Genomic DNA, 27,900 nt, shown 5'->3' on the forward strand with positions numbered 1-27,900 from the left:
TAGCCCACGGCCAGCAAACCACTTTGGGGCCGAAAGGTCCAGGTGCTAAAGACTAGCCTTTCTGCAGGACCCCTTCTGGGCCGCTAGGAGTCCAGGCAGAAGAGGCTCGTGTTTGGCAGGAAAGGAGGTAGATGGTCTTGTTCTGTAACATGACTTGCAGTGTCTCCTTACCCCTGGAACTAATACCCAAGGAGCAGGTAACCCAAGAACCAAACCTGTTCCCTCTCATCCTGGCTGGCTGCCAGCAAGGCTGGGCAGGGGAGTGATTCTGACCTGGGTCTCCAGGGTGCCTCCCGGCCTGCATGGGCACCAGCCTGGCACCTTCCCTGCCTGCCAGTCCCTCTGGGGTGAGGCGCCCTCCTCTCGCTCAGGCCCTAAAAATGTCAGATTAAGGAAGTGCCCCTCCCTCTGAATGCCTCTGACCTGAAGCTGCTCTGAGCCATCAAATGCTCTCAGTTTCCCTTCCCTCAGAAATTATTAACACCAGTTGAAAAACAAAAAATATCTCCTTTGGGCAGTTACAGGGCTTGAGGTGAAAGGAATGACACCCACTAGGGGGCTGAGTGGGGAGGCCAGGTCACATTTGTTTCCAAGCCTCCTCCTTACCCCTGCCCAGCTCATCTTTAAACCTCAAGTTCCCTTTTCTCAACACCATCATCAGCCTGTTTTCTTTCCTTCTGAACTGCTTTCTTCACCTTGTGGTCGGGTCCGTTCATCCTCCGCGCCCAAGCTGCTGTTCCTGTGGTGGCTGCTGGCAGATCCCCCCACCCCACCCCCCCACCCCCGCAGACCTGTCCTGGGCAGGGGAGGTGGCTCCACAGTGCCTGCTGCAGGCGCAGCTTGCTCCTGGTGCTCCTCCAGTGGGTGAGGGCCACGCTTTCCTGCATCACTGCAGCCGCCTTTGAGAATCTGGTCACTGGTGTGCAAGCTGCCAGGAAAGATGCACACAAACACAGTTTTAGAATTGTCTCACATACACACACACACACACACACACACACCCCATCCAAGGAGTCTGGGCCTGCAGCTCCCCCCAAACATAAATCTTCCTCTAGGGCGGGGCAGGAGGCTGGGGAGAAAAAGCAAAGCAGGCCATGGGAGCCCTGAGGGAGCCAAGGGAACAGCTGGGGCCTGGGGAAGCTGCTCCCTCCCTCCAGCCCCTGCGGCTCTGAGCTGTTCCGTTCCCTGACACGTGTGTGTGGGCTGTGCTCTGGAGCCACTAGTTCTATTCCTGCCACAGTGTGGGAACAAGCTATGTTTAGGGCTGTGTTTGGTGAAACTGCTTCCAGCCAGACCTCAGGCGGAGCCCGGCAGTCCCCGCAGCCAGGTAGACGGCATCTCCCCACAGAGGCCCCTCCGGGAAGCCACGGCCGCATGCACAGCACAACTGAGGCCCTACCCCCCCCCCCGTGGGTGACAGTCACCCCCTGTGCCCTCCCACCGTCCAGCGGTGTGCTGGAGCCCGGGCAGCCGCTGGGCCAGCGGGCAGGGAGTACGGAGCGGCCAAGCCCGCCGCCCAGCTTGGGTACTTGGAGCCGGCGTTGGATCTTCAGGCCTCGCTCCCTCGCTCCCTCGCGGTGAGGGAGGTTCAAGGGAGGTTCGGGCGCCGAGATTGAGATTCGCTTGTCTGAAGGACGGAACCGTCCGAAGGGGGTGCCCTCGATTTCTCTCAGGCGACGGGGTCGGTGGGTGAGGCGCGGCGGGACTCCCGCCACACACGGGCACCACAGGAACGCTGTCGCGCCGCGGGCCTTGCAGCCTCCGGGGGCCCTTGCCTGTGGGGTCGCAGCAGACCGGACCCCCACAGACCGGCCCGCGGGGAGCCGGCGGCCCCAGGTGACCACCACGGGGCGCCGCGCCTCGCAGCCTCGCAGCCTCGCAGCCTCGCAGCCTCGCAGCCTCGCGGGGCGGGACCGCGTGCCGGCTGGCCCTGCCGCCTCGGGGGCGGCCTCTGGCGGCGGGAGGGCTCCGCGGCCGGAGCGGGCGTGGGATCCCGGACCCGGCCGCCCCCGCGGGGCTGTCACCCTGGGGAAACTGAGGCCGCGGGAGGCCCAGGGACGCCCCGGCGATCGTCCCCGCCTCGGTCTGGAGCGGGCCGGCGGGGGCGGCGCGGGCGCCGGAGCGCGGGGTCGGGGCGGCGGGGCAGACAAAGGCAGGGGACGCGAGCGAGGGGAAGACAAAGCGCAGAGGGGGTCGGCGGCGGCGCCGGGGCCCCGGAGGCGGCTCCGGGCGCGGCGGAGCCAATGGGCGGGCGCGGGGCGGGGGCCGGCGGGGGCGGCGCCGCGACAAGGCGGTGGCGGCGGCGGCCGCTCGGGGACCACTGGCAGCGGCGGGAGCTCGCGCCCGCGCCCTCCACGCACCCGAGGCGTCCCCCGGAGACCGACCCCCCGCCCCGCGGCCCAGGCCGGGGCCCCGGTGAGACCCGCGGGCGGGCCGGGGAGGGGCCTGCATCCGCCTCGCAAGCCCGGGCGCCCAGGAGGGGGTGCGGGCGCGAGGGCCGCCTCCCGCGGGGTCCCGACGCCCCGCGCCCCGCGCCCCGCGCCCCCGCGCCCCGAGGCCGGCGACCGCCCTCCCGGGCGCGCCTCCGAGCAGGGACGGGGCCGAATCCCCCTGGCTGGGCCCGCGGGGGTCCCGGGTCTGGGGCCCGGTCCTCGTCGGCCCTGGGCCGAGAAGCGGGGCGCGGGCGGCGGCTTGGCGGGGCGGGGCGGGGCGGGCGGCGCGGCCGGAGCGCTGTCCGGGGGCTGCGCCGGCCGAGAGGGGGGCGCCCGCGGCCTCGGCTGCGTCGGGCCGGGGTCAGGCCGGGCCAGCGGATTCTCACCGAGGCCCCGCCCGCCCCGCGACCTCCCCTCGGCCTCCCCTCGGCCTCCCCTCGGCGCGGCGGGGTCCGGGCAGCGGGCGCTCACGGCGGCTGCGCGGCGCCCCCTCCGCTGGCCGCTGCCGGCTAACTCTGTGCTTTCCCCACGACACACGGTTCCACTCAGGGACCCCTGGGCCCCGGGGGGCGGCGTGGGGGGCGGGCGGGCGGAGGGGGTGGGTGAGGGGCGGAAGTGGCAAGACCCAGAGCAACAGGAAATGACTTAGGGAAAGTCCCAACCGCAGCCCCCCAGCCCCTGCCTGTAAGCGCTCCCCGCCCCCCTGCAGACTGGGGAAGGGCTTGTGGGGCGCTGCCGACCGACTTCCCCTTGCAGAACCCAGCGGGTGCCGCGTCTCCACCTGGGGCCTCCATCGCCCTCACCGAGCCATGTTCCAGGCTGCAGAAGCCGCCCAGGCCACCCCCTCTCATGTAGGTGATCATCGGGCCGGGAGGGCCCCTCTCCCGCCGGCATCTGGCCTGGGGTGAAGGGGTGAGGGGCGGCGGGCTTGCCTGCCACCCTTTGCCCCGCCCCCCGGGGCCCTGGGACCCGGCGGGCGCCCCGCAGCAATGGGCTGGGCATCCCTCAGCTGACCTGGCCGACTGGCCCTCTCCCTTAGGAAGCCAAAGGCGGCGGTGGCAGCAGCACTGTCCAGCGCTCCAAGGTAGGGCCCGGGAGAGGAGCGTCGCGGGGAAGAAGGGAGGGGCATGGGCTAGGCCCCCGCTTACTCTCTCCTGCCGTCAGTCCTTCAGCCTTCGCGCCCAGGTGAAGGAGAGCTGTGCGGCCTGCCAGAAGACCGTGTACCCCATGGAGCGGCTAGTGGCCGACAAGCTCATTTTCCACAACTCTTGCTTCTGTTGCAAGCACTGTCACACCAAGCTGAGGTGCGCCCTTGCCCTGCCCCTGCCCTCACCTGCCAGCCCTGACCTGACCTGACCACAGTTGTTCTGCTTCTGCAGCCTGGGCAGCTACGCGGCACTGCACGGGGAATTTTACTGCAAACCCCACTTTCAGCAGCTGTTTAAGAGCAAAGGCAACTACGACGAGGGCTTTGGCCGGAAGCAGCACAAGGAGCTCTGGGCCCACAAGGAGGTGGACCCTGGCACCAAGACGGCCTGAGGCCCCTCTGCCGGCCACTGTCTCTGCAGAAGAGGGCCTGGAGTGGGGCAGTAGGGAGGGTGGGAAAGAGTGGACCTGCTCTTGGGGTGGGGGGGTGGATCCTGGGGTGCATCCCAGGGTGGGATAGGGACAAGGCCATCTTGCTCAGGCAGAGGGTTGAGGGGGCAGGGCTCTGCTGCAGGATTCCTTCATTCTCCCTGGGTGGGGGTGGCTCGGGAATCAGGATTGGGGTTTGTTCACCACCCTGCTTCCTACTTCTTTCAGCCTCCCCCTATGGCCCCTTGGGAGGCCCCCAAGCCCAGCTTCCCTATCTAGGTGCCTTTTCTCCAGTAAGGAGTCAGCATGCCCCCTCAGGGTCCCAAGCTCCCTCACTGCCACCTGGGGCTCTCTGCGGCCCTCATGTCTCCCCATCTACCTCTGCCCTTAGCCTGGTCCTGAGCCATGGAGACCGGAGGAAGGAGAGCCAGTGTGTCCTTGCTGGGCCTCCCGGAATGCCCACCAAGGCCCTGGCGGGGGGAGGGGAGGAAGTGGATTAGCCCTGCCCTCCCCCAAAAGGCGAAGCACGACTTGCCCAGTGGGGCTTGGGACCCATCTTGCACCACCGGAGTCACGAAGCGGAAGCTAAAGCACCACCGCCAGGCTGAGAGCCACAGAGACTGGCTGGGGGCTGGCATCCGCCATGCTCACCTCCTCTTTCTCCCCTGTTGCTGCCGGTTCTGACTGTTGTGATCAACCCTATTTTAAATATGTTTTAACAGATTCTGACTCTGTATCATGTGGCCTGATTGGGGGGTTGGGAGCTTTGTGGCAGGAAGGATGCAGAGGTGACAGGGAGCATGGTCAGTCCAAAGCACTTCTGGCCTTGATTGGGGTGGGAGTGGGGCTGGTGATGGGTATCAAGGAAATGCCAACCAGCCTGAGAGAAAAAGGGGGGTGCCCCTTTTGCAATAGCCAGACCTCCTCCACACTGTCCTATCCAGAGTGGTTTCATAACTGGAACTCTACTTTGCTTGTCAGCCTGTGTTCTTTAAGAGAGGGTCAGGCTGGGGAGCCTGGCTGGCTCAGTTGGTAGAGCATGCAACTCTTGAACTCAAGGTTGTGAGTTCAAACCCCATATTGAGTGTAGAGCCTACTTCAGGCTATCCATAGGTGATGGACCCTGGCCTCACTGCACTTCAGTATTTTGCAAGGCAAAACCCTTCTCCTGAGTCCCTGTCTGGAACCTCCCTCCCCTGCCCGCCTTTGCCTTGGAAATCAGCAAAGGATGGTAGAAACCAGCAGATTCAGCAAGTGCTGTTGAAGGTTCTCTAGTTTGCTGTGTCCTTCCCCATCTGTCATCTTCCCCTTGCTTTTTCAATCTCTGGGGAGTGGGGCAGCTGCAGGCACCATCCCAGGTAGTCGAAGGAGAAACAGCTTCTCTGTTCCTTGGAGGGACAAGTTTACCGTAGGGCAAATGCAGCCAACGTGGAGGACCTGAGACCCCACCCCCAGAGGATTATAGGTAGGAAGTCTGGGTTGTCCTGTTTGGACCCAACTGTCCTGATTTCTCCAAACTGCCCATGGGCTACATGAACTGGTGGAGCAAAAGGGCCAACTCCTCGGGGATTTGCTGCCACTGCACCCCATACAATTCTTGAGTCCTAAGTGACCCCATGCCCATGGGACAGGGTAGGAAGCTGGGACTCAGACTTGTGGCAGATGGGCCACTGTGTTGTGTTGAGGTAGATGCTGCCCTTTGAAGCAGCAGCTAACACTCAGCGCAGATGGCACTGGGTCCTCAGCATGAGAGTGGAAAGCCCCATTCAAAGCAGGCCCAAATTCTGTGCTGGAGGCCTGATGGCCTGACAAGGATGGTCTCTCCCTGCTCTGAGCTGAACACCAACAGCAGGTAGACCAGGGGGAGAGAACAGAGAGGTGGCTCCTGGAGGTGCCTGAGCCCTGCCCTGCAGAACACTGCTCAGGGGAGTACTCCCCTGCACTTCCAGATGCCATGAAGTTTTGGACTCCAGCCACTGGTGACACTTGGGCCAGGGGGGCTGACAGTGCCACCTTGATAATCAGGAGACACCCTCAGCAGAGCTCTTGGAAGTGGAGAGAAAGGGGAGCCACCTCTGAGCTAGCAGTGGTATCAGCCACATCATCCCATCCTAGGACCCCTCTGGGAGTAATTTCAAATTCTCTGCTGAGGGACCCAAGCTGCTTACCAGGCACCATACCTGGCTCCCCTCGGGCAAACACCTACTCTCCACTCCCCAACCAAAAGCATTGCCACAGGACCCCTTGGGTATAAATGATCCCTTTTATTGTAAGTAATGTGCGACACTGGCCTGGCTTTGCACTGCAAGCCCTCGGTCGAGATATAGTCAAATAACTATGGCTGCAGGTTCTTCTGCACGATCCACAATTCAGACAGACACAGAGCTGAGGTGGACAGGAGGGGCAGGAGGGTGGTGGAGTGTGGACTGTCCCCAGCCCTGGCCTCTCCATGTAGGTTTGGCCAAGGCCGACATAGCCCATGGAATGATGAGCAAACGGCAGCATGGCCCTTCCCACAGCAAGCCTGGTGCTGCTAGGGGGCTGCCTTTAAGAATCTTTGGGCCCAGGCTGTCCTAGGCCCACAACTTGTCATCTGGGTTATTTAATATAAAGACAATAAATTAAAATTAAGCAACAGCTTGGTCCTGAGGATGCTGAGCCAGCATGTCCACAGTTTTTGGCACAAAAAAAAAAAAAAAAAAAAAAAATCAGGTCTTTTTTTTTTTTTGGAGTGCAGCGTTTCTTGGCCTGTATGCAAATTCACTTTTAAAACCCATTCCCTGTGAGGTAAGACCCCAGGAGGTGGGGCTCTGTGAGAGCCTGAAGCTGGGACACAGAGTCGTCTTGTTGGCACCGGCACCGTGCTCTGTTTCCTCTTGGGGAACAGGGGCTGGGGGTGGGGGTGTGGGCCCAAGAAGAGTGCTACAGCCATCAGGATGGGGTCATGGAGAGGCCGAGCTGCCACATGGCAACTTTGGTCAAGTTGAGGGGCCAGTCCCCACCCTGGGCAAGGGCCGAGGTGGAGACAGGAGCACATGCTCACTGTCTTCAGAGGGCTGAGCTGGGGGTGCTTGACAGAGGCCCCCGGGAGAAAAGGATAGAAAGAGGGGCCCAGACCCAACTGGCACCGTGCAACACACATTCCTGCAAAACCAGCTGCTTTCATTTTCTCTTCTCTCTCTTGAGGCGTCCATCACCTGTAACAATCTAGAATTGATATATATAAAAACCATCAAATATGATCTGAGATATAAATTAACAAGTACAAGGCCTCACATTACATGATGTGAAAAGGCTAAAAACAGCGATAGAAACTACATTCATAAAAGTGCATCGTCAACATACAACGAAGGCTTTGGCTTGTTCTGGTGCCCGTGGGGAAGTGGGCATGGCTGGCAATGAGCTGCCTGGAGCTAATCCCCAGCTCCCCGGAGAGGCCCATCCCTGGGCACTGGCTTTGTTGTTGTTGTTGTTGTTGTTCCTTTAATGACAACTCCCAAGGAAACTGGGTGTTTGGAGGGAGGAGCTCTAGCAATAGGCACATTTTGGAGGGGAGGGGCCGGAAGAAAGGACCAGCGCCCAGGCTGAGGTAAATAAGGCCAACTCTAAGCTGCTTGGAGACACTGGCTCCCAGACCCCTGCTACCATTCTTCCTCTAAGAAGGTAAGGAGGTGAAACCTCATGGGGATGGGCAAGGCTGGCCAAGAAGGAACAGAGATGGAGTTTGGGACATAGTTGGTGACATCATATGGGCTCTCCCTTCTACCAGGTGGAAAGGGCTCTGGCCTAGCAGGGTCATGACTCACAGACAGCCTGATATAACTTCCCTAGCTATCCAGAAGAGCCTGCCCAGGGTTTAGGGCAGCCAGCTGGGTCAGATGCTCTCACCACACTGCCCATCTTTCTTTCTGCTCCAGTGGGGAAACGGGTGCCAGCTCAGGAACGCAAAGGCCATTACCTTCAGCTCTTTCCAATCCAGCCCAAGGCCCAAGCCCACAACAAGGATATTCAGAGCCCAAGGGCACAGTCTCCAGTTTAGAAACTGGGTACAGCATAAGAGTGACTTCAACTTGTAAAACAGAGACAATTGCATTGACAAAACTGGGTCTCTCCCCCACTAAGTGGGGACAGTTCCACATCTCAGGCCCCTGCTTGGGGTGTAGGGGGGGAGCAGGGCCATGGGGGCAGGCAGGATGGGCTCCTCCCTCCCTGAATAAGGCAGCATAACATTTGCTTCATTCATCTTTGGTAAAGGACAGGGACTGGCAAAGCTGACCTGGGGGGCCCCTGGGAGAGCGTAGCCCCAGCCTCTGCCTTCCATAGGCTATGGGATGCTGGGCTTTACCTCAGGCTTGGGTGGGCTCATCCAGCCCAGAGATGCCCTGGTGGTCTCCAGACATGGGAGGAGAAACAAAATAACACTTTGAATGAAAGTAACACTATTCAGACCCTCGTGTCTGTCCTGTGCCCCCAGACCCTTGGGGCTTTGGTGCTGATTGCAGTGTCAGGACACAGCCCCTGAGGGTAAGGCCCTCAGCACTTTGCACACTGTTCCTAGATCCTTCCCCTCCACGCTGAGCTTAGGATGCTGGAGCTCTCGGGTCTGGCAGGCTGGGGGCTCCCAGTCCTTGAGGCTGCAGCCACCCCGCCCTGGCTCTGAGCCCCAGTGGTGGAAGGGGCACAGACGAACACTGGTTGGACTGGAGCTCCATAGTCCACAGCGTTGCCTGGGAGAAGCAGCAACTTTGCTGAGCCCCCACAGCAGCCCCTTGCCTGTGCAGCAGGGGCAGCTGGCAGCAGTGTGCCTCGAGAGCTCAGTACACGAGCTGTGCAAAGTGGTGTGTGAGCAGCTCCTCGGCTGAAGGTCTCTGGCGGGCCTCCACAAAAATGCGCCTCAGGAAGTCCCGGCCATGCTCAGAGATGTGGGAGGGCAGCTGAGGATTGGTGGGCTGGGTGGCAATCTTGAAAATGGCAGCCATGGCTTCATACTCTGCCCAAGGTGGTTTCTCCGTCAGCATCTCTACCACGGTGCAGCCCAGGCTCCTGGAGAGAGAGAACCCCATGTCACGCCGGGCTCCCTGACCTGCCCACCATTGTGAAAGGAGGTCCCTTTCTCAGAACAACCAGAGGCAGCATGGGACAAGCTGAGGGGTGATACTTCTGTAGAGGGTACCCAAGGCTTCATCAACCTACATCCACCCGGGTGAGTCTTGATATAAGGGAAGAGACCCTGTAGTGTGGACAGAAAGAGCTCTGAGATAGCTGTGTTTGTTTCCTATTGCTGCTGTAACAAATTACCATGAGCATAAGACATAAGAAAAATTTATTCTGGAGGTCAGAAGTCGAGAACTAGTCTCAATGGGCTCAAGTCAATGGGTCAGCAGGGATGGTTCCCTCTAGAGGCTCTGCTTCTAGAGGCTGTCAGCACTCCTTGGTTCACGGCCCCTCCTTAGACCACTCTAACCTCCACATCTCTTGCTACCCACTCTCATCTGCTGCCTCCCTTTGCAAGGACGCTTGCAATTATACTGAGCCCACCTGGATAATCCAGGAGAATCTCCCCCATCTCAAAAATCCTTAAATTAGGCTATTTGCAAAGGCCTGTCTGCCACGAAAGGAAACATTTACAGGGCATGGGGTTAGTACATGGGCATCTTTGGGGAACCATTACTCAGCCCACTTCAGTACCGTTCTGAGGGGGAAGAGACGCTCTCACAACTTCTGGGCTTTTTTAGAGGATGCACAAGAAGTGAGGCAGAGCAAACGCAAGCCATGTGAACGCTACGAGATGAAGAAGCCTGCTACAGTTTAGAGATTGACCCAGACCTTCAAACTGGGTGCTACTTCTCTTAGGGATTTAGCAAACACTAGGGAGGTTTTTCCATGGCCTAGGCTCTCAGCAGTAGCAGATAGGTGCCATTTGAGGTTAAAACACAATGCATAATTATTTTGAGATTCTTTCATAGTCATAATTATCAAGACTTTGTTTCCTTATGTTGTTGTGTAGAACCCATCCTGTGCCTATAAAACAATTGGTCTATTCACCTGTTGATGACTATATGGATTCGTGCTAGTCATTCGGGCTGTTACAAATAAAGCTGCTGTGAATATTTGTGTAAAAAAATATATATATAACAAAAAAAAACACAATGCATTTGCCATAGTTGCTGCAGCTTGCACCAATGTCCCCACACTCGTGGAGGCTGCCTCCTGACCTGGCTGCCAAGAGGTGAATCTCCTCTTGATCCCACAGCACGAAGCCCCCATAGCTCATTTCTAAGTTAGGGTTGGGCTAGCCCAGACATGGAGAGGTCATCCCAGCATGTCCCCAGTGCTCACCACACATCTGCCTTCCTTCCGTAGCCCTCACCGCTGATCACCTCGGGGCTCATCCAGTAGGGTGTGCCAGTGACCGAGCGCATGCCCGTGCCTGACATGCAGATAGTCTGCAGGCGCTTGCTGGCCCCGAAGTCCCCTAGCTTCACGTTCCCAGCAGAGTCTCGGAGGATGTTGGCTCCTAAGGCATGAAAGAGCAGAGGCTGCAACCCTGGACCCTCTGGGCATTTTGTACCCTCCACCCTCTTCCCCTCCCTCCCAGGTCATAGGGTTGCTGGGGACAATGGAGACTACCAGGAATCAGACACGATGAGCACCTAGCGCTACTGGCTTAGCCCTACAGCATGACATGATCATCACCACAGCCAACATCTGCACAGCACCCTATAAGTAGTTTCCCACATTGCTCAACCCATCCATATCAATCCCCAAGGAAACAATCAGGGTCTCACTTTTCAGAAAATTAAGAATGGTTAAGTGACCAGGTCTTAGGGACCCCATAGCCTGTGCCTGCTCACCCTTGATGTCTCGGTGAACGATCATGTTGCTATGCAGGTAGGACATGCCCTCCAGGATCTGCCGGGTGTACTTGCGGGTCACACTCTCTGTCAGAGCTCCGTAGGCCTTCAGCTGGTCTTTCACCGAGCCCTACAGCCATAGGAGTCAGAGGGAGTCAGCTAAGAAAAGGGTGGGGTGGTGGTGGTGGTGGTGGTGGTGGAGGGCTATTTCCAGCACCTAGCATTGCAGCAAAGGAGTGATTCAGCCAACCCCTGTGAGCAAAATACCAGGCTTTGCTAGGGGCTATGGGGCAGCTTGAACAGTATGAGCCCTTCCCTTAAGCAATGTATGACCTAAATCCAGAAGGGAGACCCCTCTGCTCCAGGTACAGGCTGTACTTACTGGACAGTCAGTGCAACCACCCTCTAAGCCTCAGGTCCAGGTGGCCTGGGATGCCTCACATCCCACACTGTCACTACGGCCAGATGCAGGACCCTCCTGACTTTGAGCATCACTTCACCTTCTCCCCTGAGCCTCTGGCATATCAAATGATCAGAAGCATGTCCAAGGGACACCTCCTCTAGAGCCCACAGCCAGGTCTGGCCCTTTTGTGTGTGTCCCACATGCACTGAGAAACACATACCCCCGGCATGTACTCCATGAAGATGGTCAGAGTCTTCTCCGCACGGTCCCGCAGACAACCATAGTACTGCACGATGCGCTCATGCTGCAAGTTCTTCAGCAACTGGATCTCACATTCCAGAGCACTCACCTCCTAGGGAAGGGGCCCAGTAGTTAGCCTGGCTCACAGGGCCCTGGTTCTGCCCACCTGGGATCAGCTCGGCTTGTCCTAATTAGTGACCCAGGGGAGTATGTCTATCTTGGCAACTTCCGCTGGAGCAAAGGGGGACTCTGTTAACAGTCTGGCCCTTGGACACAATGCTGGGCAACCCACAGGATAGTGGCACTTCCATGCTGGAAGAAGGCAGACATTGGGGTGAGAGAATGGGGGGCAGGTGCTTAGTTAAGGTAACTGCTGCATCTGTCCACTCAGACTGGAGTCCACTTAGGCTACACCCAAAGTTGAACTCTGAAGATAAGCTCCTTCTTGGACCGAGGGCTGAGAGAGGCATCTGTGTGAAGGGTGGGGGAGGTACTGTTCCTTGCGGCACTGGCCACTGCCCCTCAGTCTGGGCTGTTTGGTACTTCAGCATCAACTCATTTCCTCATACCTAATCCCTCCCCCGGGGGGTCTGATGCTCTTTGGACCACAGTCCTTTTGCTTCATGGCCATGGCCAAGGTGGAGAGCAAGGGAACTTGGGAGGAAGAATGATGGGGGAAGCAACCTGCAGCTTCTCGAGCAGTTAATCTACGCAGTGAGATGGAAATATCTGTCGGGGGGGGGGGGGGACACTGGAAGCCAGACCATGGGGAAGGCAGTACCTTGCTTGTCTCAGGGCTGTCTGGGTCAAACTGGACTTGCTTGGAAGCAAGCTCACGTCCTGTGTCCACGTCATAGCACAGATAGACCCTGCCGAAGGCACCCTGGCCCAGGAGCTTCCCACGGCGCCAATTGATGGGAGCACTGGGAGCTACAGGAGAATGGAAGGAAAGAGTATTAGCTTGGTAAATTAGTTACTGAGATCTTGCCCTGGTCTCTAGAGGCTCTGTGATGGGATCTCTGGCTCAAGAACCTCTCACCCAGAACCATCCTATATCTCAGTCCAGCATCATTACCCCCATCTGGAGCAGGCTCAGTACCCTGATCAGTTGGACCATTAGGCTCAAGTCTTGAGAGGCAGATGACCGGCTACCGTCATGGTTAAATCCTCTTCTGCACTCATCAAATACCTTTATTTCCTATGACCCTAAACATCTGAATATGACAAGGACTGAGAAGATTGGTCTTCTGTTTAAACAGAGAAACTAAAGCCTAGAAAGGGGAAGTGGCTTGCCACACAACAGTGCAGCAAGGCCTAAGGTCCAAGGGATCTGCTGCTGACCCACAGGTTCCTCCAGTGTGGTGAGGATGGGTGGGAGCAGCCTACTGCTGAGCTAAACAGCCCCAGGGGATCTCTGGCCTCCTGCCCTGCCTCCTATGTGAGCACCCGCTGGGCAATCTCCTTCTGGCCAGGGCCCACTCCTCACACTTGGTTGGCACATTCCTCTCCTGCACAGAGAGGGCATTCTCGCTGTCTGCACTCCGCAGGCGCCCTCTGGGGTCCAGGTATTGCACCGCCAGACCCATGTTTTCGCCATTTGTGCTCAGGGAGCGGCTGGACGGCACGAGGGTAAAGAGGTTGCCTTGATGACGCCGTATTCGTGGAAATGTTCTTCTGCCTGAAGGGGTGCAGGAGCCATAGTAGAGCAAGTCAGACCCCTGGCCATAAGGCTAAATACGCAAACCACATCATCCCATCTGCCCTCTTCCTAACTCATGCCAGAATGGCTAATGTCTCAAGCACCCTGAGAATCAGGACAAAAACAGGAATTAGGAAGCAGCCACAGATGGTTCAGGAAGCCCTAGCCAAAGGGAAGGCACAGGGCTAGCTCTCAGGTACCACATCACTGGCAAGGCCAATTCACTGCTGAAGTCTGTCTTCTCTGGCATCCTAATCCTAAACCTGTGTGAAATTCCATTCCGTCTGCTGCCATGGGGCAGAAGAGGGCGCTGGAGAGCTGGTACCATGAAACACACTATGGATTCAGATCAAGGATGCTATGCTCCCAATGGCAGCATCTTGGCTTCCAAATACCACCCTTCCCCCCATCTCCCCTTAGCCTCTAGTGCCTCAAGTCTGGGCACAGCTCCTCAGAAATAAAGGAAACATGGGGTGTAGGGTGCCTGGGCCCAGCCCCTAGCAGTGGCTTTTGTGTGGCAAAGCTCTACCCATGTCCATTCTGAGGCAGCCAGCAGGGGGCAGGGTAGAGGTGTACTCACCCTCGTTGTAGTCCTTGTGGTGCACAGAAACGTGGTAGCGCCGGGGGTAGGTTCCACCTTTAACCCCTTTGTCATACAGCTGAGTTTCCCGATCTGAGTAAGATAGAGGAATCATTGGTTTCTGGGTAGGTCAATGTAAGTGAGTCATCTAAGCCCCCATGTTACCTGAGACCTCCGAGCAGCAGCCCCAAGGAGAATTAAGACAGCCCTGGCTTTCCAACTCAGCTAACAAAAGCAGAATGCCCACAGTCCCATCCAGACATCCCTGCAGTGCTCTCCATGCTCTGGGGAACTCACCCGAGAACTCTTGTCTGTTATCTGGGAAGCTCTGGGCTCGGGACATTCTCGATTTCCGGAAGGATGGGCTAGAAAAAAACGAAAACAAAATCACAATGTAGATATCAGCCTACTTCAAGAAGCTGTCCACCAGGGCAGAAGGCAGGATATCCACATGGACTCTCTTCTTACTCCTTCCCACATCATTACATGGGATAGAAAAACCAGAAAAAATATCCAGAATGCCTAGCTTATCACAATACCTGCTTGGTATGTAATCTTGTTCTCACAGTTTGAGAGGGAAGCAGAATTTGGGAAAAACAGCCATCTTCTGAGTTCAGCTTACTACTTTCTCTTTAAGTACTCTGAGGCCCAAGTCTGACAGGACCCGCAAGAATCAACCCCTCCAGCCCTCCCAAATTCCACCTTGGAGTTTGGCACCACTTACCCTTCTTGTCCTTTCCTCTCACCTTGGTAACAGGGGAAGAGTTGCAAAACACCCCTTGCCCAGGGTGCTAATAAAAATAGCAACAACACCAAGCATCTTCCTTTCAGACTAATTACCACCATCCCATTTCAGAGATAGGGAAACTGAGGAATGGAGAGGTTAAGGGAAGCTACTTGACTTATATTTTAATGGAGCTGGGGTCTATGTGGCTCCACATCCCATAAAGAAGAGAGGAAAGCCCTATGCTCAAGTTAGACTGGGCCTCAAGGAAATAAGTCCAGGTCATTGGGTTTTACTCCCAAGGAAATGAAAACAAAGCATTAGAGGGACAGAAGCAAAATCTAAGAATCAAGTATATTCAGCTAGCTTTCCTAGAATTCACCTAAATGTCCTCTATCTTACATGTGAGAGTGTCTTCTGAGAGAGCCACAGGCCGGAAACGGTTAAGGACACGAGGGTGCCCCCTACTTCACAACTACTAGACCTTCTGTGGTCTTGTCCTACTGCCCACCCCACTCCCCAACCCTGCTTGGCCACAAAGTTTGGGAGATATTTCAAAGCCAGAGTCAGCCCCTGTCTTGGCAGAGCCTTCAGTTTGTGGCAGTAACTCTTGGCACTTTTATCTGGGCTTCTTGCTCCCCTGGTCGAAGAGCAAGCCCCAAGCAATGCTATAAAATGGATACCAACAAGTAACCATGACTATTTTATGACGTTTAGAAGGAAGACAGTGCTCATCAGTTTTCAGATCTGTTAGGAGAGACAGTACAAATTTGGCCAGTACCCATGTGAACAATTGGTCAGTTACACAAACAGAAAAAAAAAAATCCCCGAACCTGCTCCATAGCCTCTGACCACAGCCCTTAGTCCAGTCACACATGATCAAATGTGCTATTGGGCATAACAAGGTCAAGGTGAGAGACTGGCTAGATCACTGCCAAAGCCAACTCTAAACATACACCTCCTGTTGGGCCAACCAGCTCCACAGAGCCATTTGGTATGTAAAAGACAGCACTTACTCTGACAGAACAAGATTACATACCAAGCAGATAGTGTGGTAAGCTAGGCAGTCCAGATATTTTGTTTTCTGGTTTTTCTATTCCAGTTTCTTACTCTATCAGAAACACTTGGAGGAAAAAAAAAAGGCAAACCCACAGGTGATAATTCCATTTTTTTCCCCCAAACATGGAAGATTCACTACTTCTCAGGCCAGATCATAGCAATGAGGTCAAGAGCACAAGAGCAGTGTATATTATATGTAAACTTCAAACATGTACAGCACTTGGGATAACAGAGCAAGCATTTAACACATATGACTTGCTATTATGAGCTACTATTACGAGCTACAGTTACACTCACCTAATTATACAAACATAAGACTCTCATGGTACTTGAAAAATTAAGGAGAGGGCTAGGAATCCCAGAAAGAGGTTTCTTTCCCAGAAGCATGGTGTTGTAACCATGGGTCTGCAGAACAGTGTCTAGATCAGAGACATACTGGCTAACTCTGTTTCCTCAGCCCATCTGTCCCAAACATGCCCAGGCACTAACACCCAAAGCAGCCATAGTCCCATACCTGTCTGCCGACCTGTCCAAGGATTGGCAACTTCCTGACAAGGAATTTTCAGCACTGCTCAGAGGATCCAACATCTGTAAGGCAAGACATACAATAAAACCCCAGCCCCTGCCTCAATCCCAGCCAGGTGACTCAGGGCTTTATGGCCCAGCCAAGGCCAGCAAATAGTCCTTTCTGTCAAAATATGAAAGTGCCCTTTCTGTGCCTGTGCAGTGGGAAGAATGGCTAAGAAGGTACTATTCTCCCCTGTAGTTTGAAAGGCAAGTTTCCAGAAGGGAGAAAAATGCCTGGACAGCATCCCAAGGAACTCTGCCAGGAGAGCAAAGCAGAGACGCTACTTCTCTTGTTGGCATTTTGTTGGCTCAAGAACACTGGGAGCCTGGCACTGAAGCTGGTACTACCCCACAGAGGCTTCCATGGCATATGGGTGGGACTGTAATGCTTCTGTTTACACTCCATAATTTAAAATTTACCGAAACAAGAATTGCCCTCGTTCCACAGACAAGCCACTGCAGGTCCAGGAAGGTTAGGAGAATTGTTTAAAGTAATGAAACTAGTATTATACAGCTGATACAGATGAAAAATTTCCTAGTTCCTGGTTCTCATATGGAGGCAATAAGAATCTATGAAATGTTTCTCCAGCCTTTGGTCAAATGCAGTAACAAGAAGCCTTCAGATTAGCTTTTTCTTCAACTAATCTCCCTTCATTTTGCCTATAGGGGTATTCCCTATCAGAGTATTCATTATCTGAGATCCAAAGTTAAGCATTACATAGGGAAGCAGGAATCAGAATAATGAAAATTCACTAACAACTTTCATAAAATTAGTTTCCAACTCAAATTATCCCTTCCTATTTAATACTAGGGTCCATCTTGCCCATAATTTCAAAGTGAGACCAGTTAACAGAAGAAGAATAGGCAAGTACAATAACATGACAGGCATGATGCAGAAGAATACCAAAGGTTCAAGAGAGGCCTTCTGAAAATCCACTGAATCCTGTGAAGCCCTCTGGGGGAAAAAAAAAAAAAAAAAGAGGGCCCTCTTTATAACAGTGTCACAGAAGTCAAAAGGGAAGGAAAGAGGTAACATTGTGTCAGCAAAATTTTTGTTAGAAAAATTAAGCCAAAAAAATTAACATGAATCATGCTTTTGTTTGTTCTAAAAATTAGCAAACAGATACAACTACTACCTTAATCTGATGAAAGAAAAAACAAAATAAACCTATCTTAGTTTCACTTTTCAAGAAAGTCCCAATTGAATATTCCTTCACTATATACTACACTGTTTTGGTTTCTGTTACGTGGATTTATCTTGAATGGCTGGTTACCAGGAACAATTCACTTTAGCTAAGGGGAAGGGCCTAGGCATTCCTTCTTTGGCCCCCTCCTAAGTCTGTCCTCACTAGGAGTCCAATACTCCCACACTTTCCAGGGCTAGGCAAGTACAGCAGAGATGTAAAAGGACCAGGATATAGGGCCATGGGGAGAGATAGAGACTAAAGGCAATGAACTCATTTGCAACCTCTGAGATTTTATACCCAAGTCACCTCTAACACAGCTGATGTCCAGAAGTGCTCTAGCTAGAGAAAACAGAAAGGATGGTCAGTAAAATACCCAAGTAGGGAATCCTTACTCCCTCCAGGAGTAAGTAAAAGCACTCCAGGTCACTATTCTAAACACAAACTTATCTGGAAAGCAGGAGTTGTATACAGAAAAGAGAAGAAGCAGTGTAAAGGGTTTCCTCACAGCCTATATAGTTTGGATAATGCTTTATAGAGATTAGTTATCACCAGGAAAGAAAAATTATAAGAATCAGTTTTAGGGGAAAGAAAAATTACAAGGATCGGTTTTTTACAAAATCTATCATGTGATGCCGCTGCCCCTTCTACTGGATGCTTTGTTTTTAAGAAATTTCCTCTTCCCAGGGGTGCCTGGGTGGCTCAGTCAGTTAAGCATATACCTTTGCAGCTGCCTTCGGCTCAGCATGATCCCAGGGTCCTGGGACCAAGCCCTGTGTTGGGCTCCCTGCTCAGAGGGGAATCTGCTTCTCCCTCTCCTCATGTTTCCTCTCTCTTCTCAAATAAATAAAATCTTTACCAAAAAAAAAAAAAAAAGAAAGAAAAAGAAATTTCCCCTTCCCAGACCAAATCCTAAAAACTTGTAAGAGTGGATCTTTCTCTTATGTAATCAAAGCAAGCTCATTGAAAAGACTTCAGAATGAAGCCAGAGATCTCACTCTTGCTGATTTTACCAAGCCAAAATGCCATTTTCATCAAGTGAGCCATTAGTTAAAAAGTTAGCCATTAAAATGAGTGAGCCATTGTGGTAGGCATACCCCACAATGTGGCCACCCCTCTTCTTAAGTATGGGTAGAATTTGTGACTTGCTTCTAGTTAACAGACTATGGAAAAGAGGGTGATATATTCATTCGCATGATTATGTTATATTTTATGACTCTTATCTTTACAGACTAGAGCAAGAGATTCTCGTCTTGGCCTTGAAGAAGCTGCCATATTGTGAAAAAGCCATGTGACAAGGAACTGAAAGTGGCTTCTAGGAGCTCAGGATGGCTGCTGGCCAACAAACAGCAAGAAGACAGGGACAGTGCTACAACCACTGCCAACAGCCACGTAAGCTCAGAAGGGAGCCCCAAGCTCCAGAAAGGAATGCAGCCTGGCTGACACTTGACTACAGTCTTGTGTAACCCTGAGTGGAGGACCCCTGTTAAATCATGCCTAGTTCCTTACCCAGGAAAATTGTAAAATAATAAATGTATGCTGTTTTTAAGCTGCTAAGTTTGTGGTAATTTGTTATGTAGCAACAGATAACTAATATAGCTGTCTACCACCATAAAAGCTCACCCAAAGTTACATTTCTACAGTGTAATTTGGATATGGTATACTCCCTACCTTTCATCAAGAAATAACAGAACTAAAATATGGCTGATGAAAAACAAAAACTGTCAGTTTAGGATTGGTCATATGTTATATTCTGCTGATATCACAGGCAGTTTTAAGGAGGTATTCAAATAGCAGAGCGGTCTTCTGCAGGGAGACCAGTGAGAGGAGCACAGCAAGGTAAAATGTGTCGAATGTTCATCCAACACCAAGAAGGCTAGGTAGTTTACACGGTGTCGACAGCAGGAATTAATACTTGGTCCCAAAAAAGGAATAGTCCATATTTGGGCAGGTCTGGTTTACAAAGGAGCTAAGAGATGGGGTTCAAATCCCTCAGCTCTGCACCAGGCCCATTATAACCTTGGTCTGACACACCCCAAGGCACACCCCAAGCCCTGTACTCACACACTGCTCACTCGTCTCTGGGATGAACTCCCCTTCACTGTTGATGCTGGTGTAGGATCCCTGACGGGCAATGCGTTGCTGCCGCTCAGGCACGTAGCCAGGAGGAGGTGAGCTTCGGCCAGGATTCTGGGAGCCTAGAGCACAGAAACAAGACCTTTTACAACACAGCCCATGATATGTGGCTGAGAGCAGCAGACAGGGGACCAGGTCAGACCAAACATCTGTCGCAGAGGTTGGTACCAGGTAGGGATTCAGCAGAATTCCATTTGTTTCCTTCACTCTATGTGGCAGATACAATGGGTTAGACTCAAGATCTATTCCACACTTCTAGTATGCCTTCCTGTACTTCAGAAATTAATCAGTTAAAAGCTATTACTTCTACAACCCCCAAAGGTCCAGTCAATCAGATGTACTTGTGTGAGATTTAGATGACCTCCTGCTGCTCCTACTGCTCCTGGCCACTACAGTCATGGGAGCCCTGGTTCTTCTTTCTGCTGCAGCATTAGTGGAGACCTCACACCTGGCCTCCAGTTTTCCAGACGTCAAGGACAGATGCAGGCATCCCTATGGATGTGGTAGGGACCACAGCAGAAGGGTGCTGTGCTTCTGAATCTGGTAGCTTCCTGAGCCCAGAAGAGGGAAGAGCTCTGTGGTGTCTTAACCTAGAATTTGTTTCTTTCTCTCCAATCACTTTATAAGATGGGATATGCACTACATTTCTTCTTCCTGAAACTAGTTAGAGTGGATTCTACTCTACTCTGTGCACCTGAACCCTGACCAATATACTCTGGAGTGAAAAGGTATTACACGTTTTAACTAGAATGAAGCAAAAATGTGTCTTGTAAGGGATTGATTAGAATGAAAGAAAAACTTACTTATTGATGAAGTCCCAGACAGTGGTCTAACTATCCCCAGACAGCATGAACCGCCATTAGTCTGTTACATGGAGTGTCTAAATGAACCCTCCCCGGGATAAAATATCCAAGGCCCTGGACACCAGTTTCCACTGAACTCTCCCCTGTTTTACAGGTAGGATGGGACTGGCTCACATGATGAGGCCAGCACTACAGACCCAGGAGGGGCTGGGGGAAAATAGCAAAGGTTTTCTGAGCTTTTATTTCCAGCCAGAGACTTTCACTTTTTCCAATACACATTGCTGCCTGCAGAGAGCCAGCCTTGTTATCTGATGGGCAATGGGCCAGGGGCTATTGTGCACAGGCCCACAGCTTGGGGCAGGAAAGGGAAGTCTCCCCAAACCAATGGCTATCAGAGGAAGCAAATGGAAAAACCAGGAGTTGGCAGAACTGCTACAGAGCATTTTCAGTTTTGTTTTTATCTTCAATTCAGAAATTGGGGGCCAGTGAGACACATAACAGCAGTCAAGAACAAATAAGACAGAGACCTTAAGAGGACAGGATCCTGGACTGCAAGACCGAAGATGCTCCCACTGTGTACCAACAGGGACAGCAGCGAGCTAGACAGCACAAACCACAGTATGCAAGACAACCCATTCTAGGCCTTGGAAGGCAGTCATGCGGGGATGGAAGGTCTCTGGGATGCCCTTCACTGGCATTCCAGTTGGATCTTGCTCTATTCTGATGAGATCATTTGTGCCAAGGGGCCCCATCAGCAGTAGCTGAAGCAACAAAGCAGAGTAGTAGCCCCATGTTCAGGGTGGCCCACAGCTCTGCACAAAGGTGTTCTACACATGAGGAGAAAGCCAGGGCTTTAAGCTGCTGATGAGCTGTAGTCCTCCCAGAGTGTGCCAGCTGTCTGTGAGCTTCTTAACCCACGGCGCAAAGTCAGAGCAAAACTCACCCAAAGTTGAAAGACTGGCTCTCAGATTCTAGCCCTTCTCATAGGAGACTCTGGTCAGGAAGCTGATGCAGTCAGGAAGTTCCCTCTGCAGGGAGTTCTAGGGTTTGGGGTCAGTGTTAATGTGCAGGTCATTGCAAGTACAAAGAGATAGCTGTTTTGGCCATCAACTATTTTTTCTAAACCCTGCTGTCTCTTGCTGGGCAGATGAGATTGGGGGAGGAATCGACTTTTTTTTTTCTTCCTCAAATGGGAAATCTTAACCAGTATTCCTCAGTGTGCTCACACTGGACCAGGCTGTGCAGAACAGAGCTTCTCAACATTTTGTACCACGAGACCCTGAGAACATCCTAGATGTTTCAACTTTCAAAATTCCCATTTTATTTTGAAGTTGCCACCACTACTAAATAGTTTCTGGTCTCATCTAGCATCACAAAAGAATTTACAGCAAGGAGAAAAACACCGTGGAAGTGAAGGAAGCTGACGTGGGTGACCACCGGTTCTGCCCTTCCAACTGCACCAGGACAGGAGGGCTGGAGTATGCACTGCTCTCTAACCAGCTACTGCTGGGGGCCCCCTGCAAGTCACATCTCCGTTCAACTCTCCTCTGCCTGAACTTTCCCTCCTCTCCTCTCAGAGGCCTAGGGCTCTCCTCCCCCTTGCCAAGGCATTAAGCACTCTCTACCTGCACTTCCCACTTCACCTGCAGCAGGTGCCTCTGGCACCACCCTCAATGCTCATTTCAGCTGACCTGGCACCTCCCTTCTTCAAGAGCATGCTCAGATTTCTAGCTTACAAACAGTCTTGACCTTACTTTTGGCCTCTCCTGTAAGCCACTAACCCACCTCTGTTTTTCTTTTACAGCCAAACTCCTCGAAAGAACAGACTGCCTCTGCTCCCCTGCTCCTCATTCCTTAGGGGTTGCAATCTGACTTGCTGTCACTGTGGGACTGCAGTGGCAAGAAAGGAGATGGAGTAGGAAGAGAGGCAAAAGCACTTAGCGAGATGCCCTAGATCCAATGGGAGTCAAAATATGGCAGGGACAAGTCCCTGAGGCTTGGCTATGTGGCTTAAGAACACCACCCAATGTATTGTGGAAACATGGTGCTTGAGCTCAACTTCAAAGGTGGGTAGAATTTCTATAGGCAAAGATATAAAGAAGAGCATCATCATATAGGGAAACTCCATCTGCCTTTCTGAAGACCCACATGGGCCTTTGGGTTAACTCATTACCTAGTTGTTGTTCTTGTTTGTTGCTTGTTTTTGTTTTTTAGCATGAACTAGTTTAACAGACTAACTGGCTTGAAAAAAATTAAAATTCAAGCCATGTATATTATGATGGGAAAACAAAAAGCAAATGTGACAGCTGGTTTCAAAGAGTTGAAAACCTGTCATATGAAAGATGTTACCTATGGATCTGTGTTGTTCGAGAGTCACTGGGTAAAGTGAGGGAAGATACATTTTCAATTCAATATAAGGAAGAAGTTCAAAGAAACAGCACAGATTGGGCTTTCTTGTACTTCCCCATTACTGAAAATGGGGCCATGGCAGCTGAATGACCCACAGGTTGCCATCTCTTGCTGTATACTCACAGGTTTCTTCCCATTGTAGGGGAGGAGAGCAAAGCCCACTTGTTCCTGCTGGTTGGAAGCTGAACTGCTAAGGCTTTTCCTTTGACCCCATTTCTACTGCAAGAGCTTTTCTTCGTGCCTGATACTAAGACCCTGACTCTCTCCTCTCTTCCTATTTCCTTCTACGTACACTGTTACCAGCACAGTAAACACTCAGACATTTGTGGATGAGAACAACAGTTTGTGCCTCTTACCCTTTCCAACCTAGCTGGTACCATGTAAGTCCTCCTCCCACCCTCTCCTGCTTCTCTAGTGACTCCTCTCCTGTGTCCTTTGCAGGTTCATCCTCCTCTAATTGGCCACTAAGTATCTGGGTCCCTGAGGCTCAGCCCTCAGGGACCCAGATATTTCTTACTCTGCAGTCTCTGCCTAAAGGCCTCTCATCTGGACTTCTGGCTTCAACTAGACAATTTCTAATTTTTTTTTTCCTAGTCCTGATTTTCTCCCCTTTGAGCTAGAGACCTGTATATCTATCTGTCCATTTGATAGTTCCTCTTAGTTACCTCAATGGCACCCCCAATTCAACCTGTTTAAAATATCAGGTCTGCCCCTTCTCAGCACAGGAAACAGGTCCTCATCTATTGTTCCTGTCTTAGTGAAAGGCAATGTCATTTATCCAGATCCATACACCAGGAACTTATCTCTTACTCTTTCAACACTCATAAAGTGTATCCAATACCACAGTGGTTCTTGAACCTCTTAGGACCCTTTTACACTTTGAAAATCAAGAGTACTGAAAATCTTTTATTAAGTGGATTATATTAAATTTTTAAAAGATTTTATTTATTTATTCATGAGAATACACAGAGAGGAGAGAGAAAAGCAGAGACACAGGCGGAGGGAGAAGCAGGCTCCATGCAGGGAGCCTGACATGGGACTCAATCCTGAGGCTCCAGGATCACGCCCTGGGCTGAAGTCGGCGCTAAACCTCTGAGCCACCCGGACTGCCCGGATTACATTAATTGATATTCACTGTATTAGCAATTAAAGCTCAAAAGTTTTGAAAACACAATAATACACAAGCACACATTCCATTAGTATCAGAGCAATGACATCACCTCAGGCAGGTAACCTCTGAAAAACTCCTCATACTCACGAAAGAATGGGGTAAAAAGGCAAATCATAGACCTCCTCTATGGAAAGGATCCTTAGGGACCCCTTGCCCCAAGTTCCCAGACCATACTTTAAGAACCACAGCAACGCCATGTCCTTTTGTATTTGCCTTCTAAATGTCTTAAATCCACCTGTGCTTCCTCTCTCCACTACTGTCACTAGCCTAATCCAAACTTCTGTCTTGCCCTGGACCAAACTACATTAGCCTAACAAGGTTCCCCTTTCAATCCATTCTTGCTCCCCTGCAATCTGTTCTCCACACTGTAGCTAGAGTTTTTCAAAATACAAACCTGAATATGTCATACCACCTATTCCTATTCAGTTTAAAAACAAGAAAGTGGATTTTCACTGCTTTCAACATTAAGGATCAAAATCTTCATCATGAACAACAAGGCTCTGCATCCCTCCCCAGCTTCAGCCCGTTCCTTTGCATCACTGTTCTCAGCTCTCCAGCCTCAAGGCTTCTTTCCATTTCCAATCACACCATACGCCCTCAGCCATCAGGCCTCCCCACGTGTAGCTCTCCCTGCCTGGCACTCTCTTCCTTGTTTTCCCTTTGGATCACTCAGGCTCTAGATCATAGGCTAAGGCTTTCCTGGCCCCGAAATTAGGATGTAATCCCTCTGTTATACATGCTCACAGCACCACACACCTTTCAGTCACAGCCTATAAATTTTACATTACTCTTATCATGACAAATGTTTGTCTTCCTGTGCATCTCTAAAAGCCAAGGGGCAGGACCCAGGTCTTTTTTGCTTCCCATGTTTCTGGCACATAGCTGATACTTGGCCAATTAAATCTTAAGTGAATAAATGAATGAACAAAAATGTAGCTTGATAGGGAGAAAAGAAAATAAGATAATGTGCTGAACACCGTAATAGAGACGGGGATAAGGGACCAACATTTTCAGTGGCTTCCCACTGCCTACCAAACACACCCAAGGGCAGTCAAGACTCCTTAGGAGTGGCCCAGGCATCCTTTCTCAGCTTTTTTTATTTTCCTCCAAATATACCAGCCAGTCTGAAGTACAAGTGAGAGCTCTACAGGCCCTCTCCTCTCATCCTTATCAATGGAAATCCCCCCACAATCTCTAAAGATCCAGTTCAAACAGCTCCTCCACAGAATACATATCCAAGTTATCCTAGTTAGAAATAACCTCTGCCATTTCTTGGCTTTACGGAAAGGCTAGCAGGCTCCACCCACTTCTTCTGTCATGTCCACCACACTCTGTGCCACTTGGGGTTCCCCAAACCCACTACCTTCTTTTGTGATGGTGTCTGGCAGGTACCCCTTCCTGTGCCTGGAATATCTCTATGCTCAGTAAATGTTTCCTTCATGTGGAAGCTCTGAGGTTTCCTCTTCTGTAGAAGCCCTTCTCCAAAGTCCTAGGCCGAGTTGGGTATTGCCTCTTCCCACCCTACCCTGCCCTCCACTGTAGCCCCCACTGTACACACCTCCATTGTAGCCCTCATCCCAGCCCAATGGCTGGTACACACTGCTTGCTGAATGAAGAAACCCAAGATCTACATGTACTGGGAAGCTGTGTTGGCCATTTTCTAGATACACAGGAACTACTTCATAGAAATCCTATTCCTCAGCATTCTCAGACAAGGAAACTCCATATATGGCTCCTCAAAACAATGGCCCAGCATTTAGCCCCTGCCTCTACACACAAATCTTGGTTAGGAGCAGGAGGCCCAATCACTGCCCCATGTTGATCCTCATTGCTTCCTGTACAAATGAACAATGCTGCCTTCCTCCAGCCCCTCAATCTCTCTGAGGGCTCTGGAACAGAGGTCATGCTGGCAGAGTTTCCTAGGCTTCAGGGCACCTGGATTCCAGGGCCAGAGATGTTTCAAATAGGGCCTCCTTGCTAGGGTGCTGGCTCTCTGCCCCCCACCCCCACCAGCTTATTGAAAACATCGTCACCAATTAATTATCCACGATGCTAGAGAAATACGAAACTTTTATACAGGTCTCCAGCTTGGCAACACTTACTACCAGTGTTTGCTCAAGTTCCAGAAATTACTCAATAAGGCAAAGTCAATGCCTCAGTAACACATTCTTCTGCCACCCTTTCAAGAGGCTTATCATTCACAGACAGGCTTAGCAGCAGGATTGATGTTCAGAACTCCCCAAACTCAGCTCAAGATCTTCAGAGAGTTCAGTTTGATGCAACTCTACCTGTGTGGATAGAACTTGTCTTCCTAGCAGTAGGAGGGGTCTGAGCAACATTAGGGCAGTAGGTTCAACCCAAATGTTTGGTAAGGTCAGGTTTCCCTCTTGATACAAATTTCACAATTCAAGACATGAGCTTTCTCTTCAGACTCTGAGGAAATGGGATTCAGAGCCATACTGGACTATCTGGTATAATGCACAGACTTGACTTGGATTTCTTTCCTGGGAGGTCTGGGGGCAGCTACATAGTTTTCTTCCTAGTTAGCCAATCACATACATTATGGCAACAGTCTCCTGTTCTTTCCAGACAACTTAGTTTGATTCTCTAAAAGTTTCATTAATCAACATCTTCCTCAAAGTGTAAGGACTCCTCAGGAATCATAAGCAAGAGATCTGAAGTTAAAATTTAAACTTGGACCTTACTTCTAACCTGTAAGTCCCTAGTTTTTTAGCAAAACAATGGTCAAAAATGAGAGTGAACTGTTTATTGTTGGAGGTCTCCAAGTAGATGTTTGAGGAGATCACTTTTTCAGACATGTTTAAAAAGGAACTTGGTCACACCATCACATTGTTATATTGTAAGCTCCCTGAGAGTCAAGGACACCATCCCGGTCATTTCTCTACCCATTCCCCCCAAATAAAGGCATAGAGGATTATTTTCCACAGAGTTAACAGTCAATAAATCTTTGATGATGGTTTTTAATTAATATTTAATTTTTTAAAAGCATGGGCAGATAAATTAGATGAGAGGGGAAAAAAGAGGTGAAATACTCACTGACAGAGACGTGCCTGCTTCTGGGTTCAGGGGGCTGATAGATGGTATTGATATCTCCTGCAGACTGGGAAGCTTTGATCCGCACCTGCCTGGACACCCCAGAATGGGGAGAGGGACTGGTCTGTAAGATAAGAGGAAAAAGGTTGAGCTATCTTTAGCAGGCAGGCCAAGAGAGGCCCACATGTCCCTTCTGTAGAACAGCTCGTGCTCTTAGCTGTCTTCATGCTTTCAATACATGAGCTACCCAGTCTTCCCCCCCAAATCTTACTCCTCAACCTGGGCAAATCACGATTTCCTCATGGTAGTTTTACAGCTTCAGTAATATCTGAGCACTAAGACCCAATGCTCCAGTTTAAGAGGTGATGACCCAGGCATGGAGGAATAATAGGTTTTCCTATAATAATATGCTAAACAGAAAAGTGAGTTGTAAATACCCTCTCATAAAATTCTCCAGAGAGCTTGGGAAAAATAGCAGGAAATTATTTCAGCAGCGAGATCACCAGCCGAGTGGGGGGTCAGAATAGAGAATGACAGTAACCTCTCCGCCCAGCAGAATTCTGGTTGGTAAACATGTATTCCTAAAAGTAGCTTGATATGCTGCTTCTCCCCCAACCACAATCACTCCCCACAAATTATGGCAAAATCTCAGTTGCTTAGTATCACCAGGGGTTTATGTGCAAAACCACCTCAGGGTTGTGTTCATCTGGGAAAGGCTATCATAGCTACCATTCTGTCAGAGGTCAAGGATCTCAGAACAGAGTCAGAAAGCTTACCACACACACACATTCACTTTTCCACTGTTCCAGTTAAGCCACCCAACGAGCCCTAGAAAAAAATCAAAGCAACAAAGAGGGACCTTGCACTGAGAAAGCTGAAAAGTGAAGGTAGATGGTGAGCAAGTGACATAGGGATGCGATTATAAATACGTGGAGCACTACAGAGAGTGGGAATGGGAGGTCAGGCGCGCTAAATAATTTGGATCAAAGTTTCAACTTGCTTCTCCAGCT

General features: G+C 51.4%; 2 protein-coding genes across 5 annotated transcripts in view; one reads left to right on the forward strand and one right to left on the reverse strand.

Annotated features, from left to right (window-relative positions):
- Positions 1-1,308: 1,308 nt before the first annotated feature.
- LIMD2 (LIM domain containing 2) lies at positions 1,309-4,736 on the forward strand. Of its 2 annotated transcripts, none has more exons than XM_072781211.1 (5): positions 1,309-1,327; positions 3,189-3,283; positions 3,472-3,516; positions 3,597-3,736; positions 3,812-4,736. In XM_072781211.1, the coding sequence occupies exons 2-5, from the start codon at positions 3,242-3,244 to the stop codon at positions 3,969-3,971; spliced, it is 387 nt and encodes a 128-aa protein (XP_072637312.1). In that variant the 5' UTR covers positions 1,309-1,327; positions 3,189-3,241; the 3' UTR covers positions 3,972-4,736. The 2 variants fall into 2 exon arrangements, with proteins under 2 accessions (XP_072637312.1, XP_072637311.1); XM_072781210.1 differs by lacking the exon at positions 1,309-1,327 and adding an exon at positions 2,265-2,415.
- A 1,520-nt stretch (positions 4,737-6,256) lies between these two features.
- MAP3K3 (mitogen-activated protein kinase kinase kinase 3) overlaps positions 6,257-27,900 on the reverse strand; it is a 69,789-nt gene continuing 48,145 nt past the window's right edge. For all 3 annotated transcript variants that reach the window (XM_072781195.1, XM_072781196.1, XM_072781197.1), the window contains exons 6-16: positions 26,894-27,014; positions 19,382-19,515; positions 16,081-16,154; positions 14,081-14,148; positions 13,784-13,876; positions 12,991-13,182; positions 12,286-12,434; positions 11,485-11,616; positions 10,862-10,991; positions 10,347-10,524; positions 6,257-9,050 (exon numbers count right to left, since the gene is read on the reverse strand). In XM_072781195.1, the coding sequence (XP_072637296.1) occupies positions 8,822-9,050; positions 10,347-10,524; positions 10,862-10,991; positions 11,485-11,616; positions 12,286-12,434; positions 12,991-13,182; positions 13,784-13,876; positions 14,081-14,148; positions 16,081-16,154; positions 19,382-19,515; positions 26,894-27,014 (1,500 nt within the window). In that variant the 3' untranslated portion in view covers positions 6,257-8,821. The remainder of the gene's footprint in view (positions 9,051-10,346; positions 10,525-10,861; positions 10,992-11,484; positions 11,617-12,285; positions 12,435-12,990; positions 13,183-13,783; positions 13,877-14,080; positions 14,149-16,080; positions 16,155-19,381; positions 19,516-26,893; positions 27,015-27,900) is intronic.

The sequence above is a fragment of the Canis lupus genome, chromosome 16, assembly GCF_048164855.1.
Source record: "Canis lupus baileyi chromosome 16, mCanLup2.hap1, whole genome shotgun sequence".
NCBI classification, from domain to species: Eukaryota; Metazoa; Chordata; class Mammalia; order Carnivora; family Canidae; genus Canis; species Canis lupus.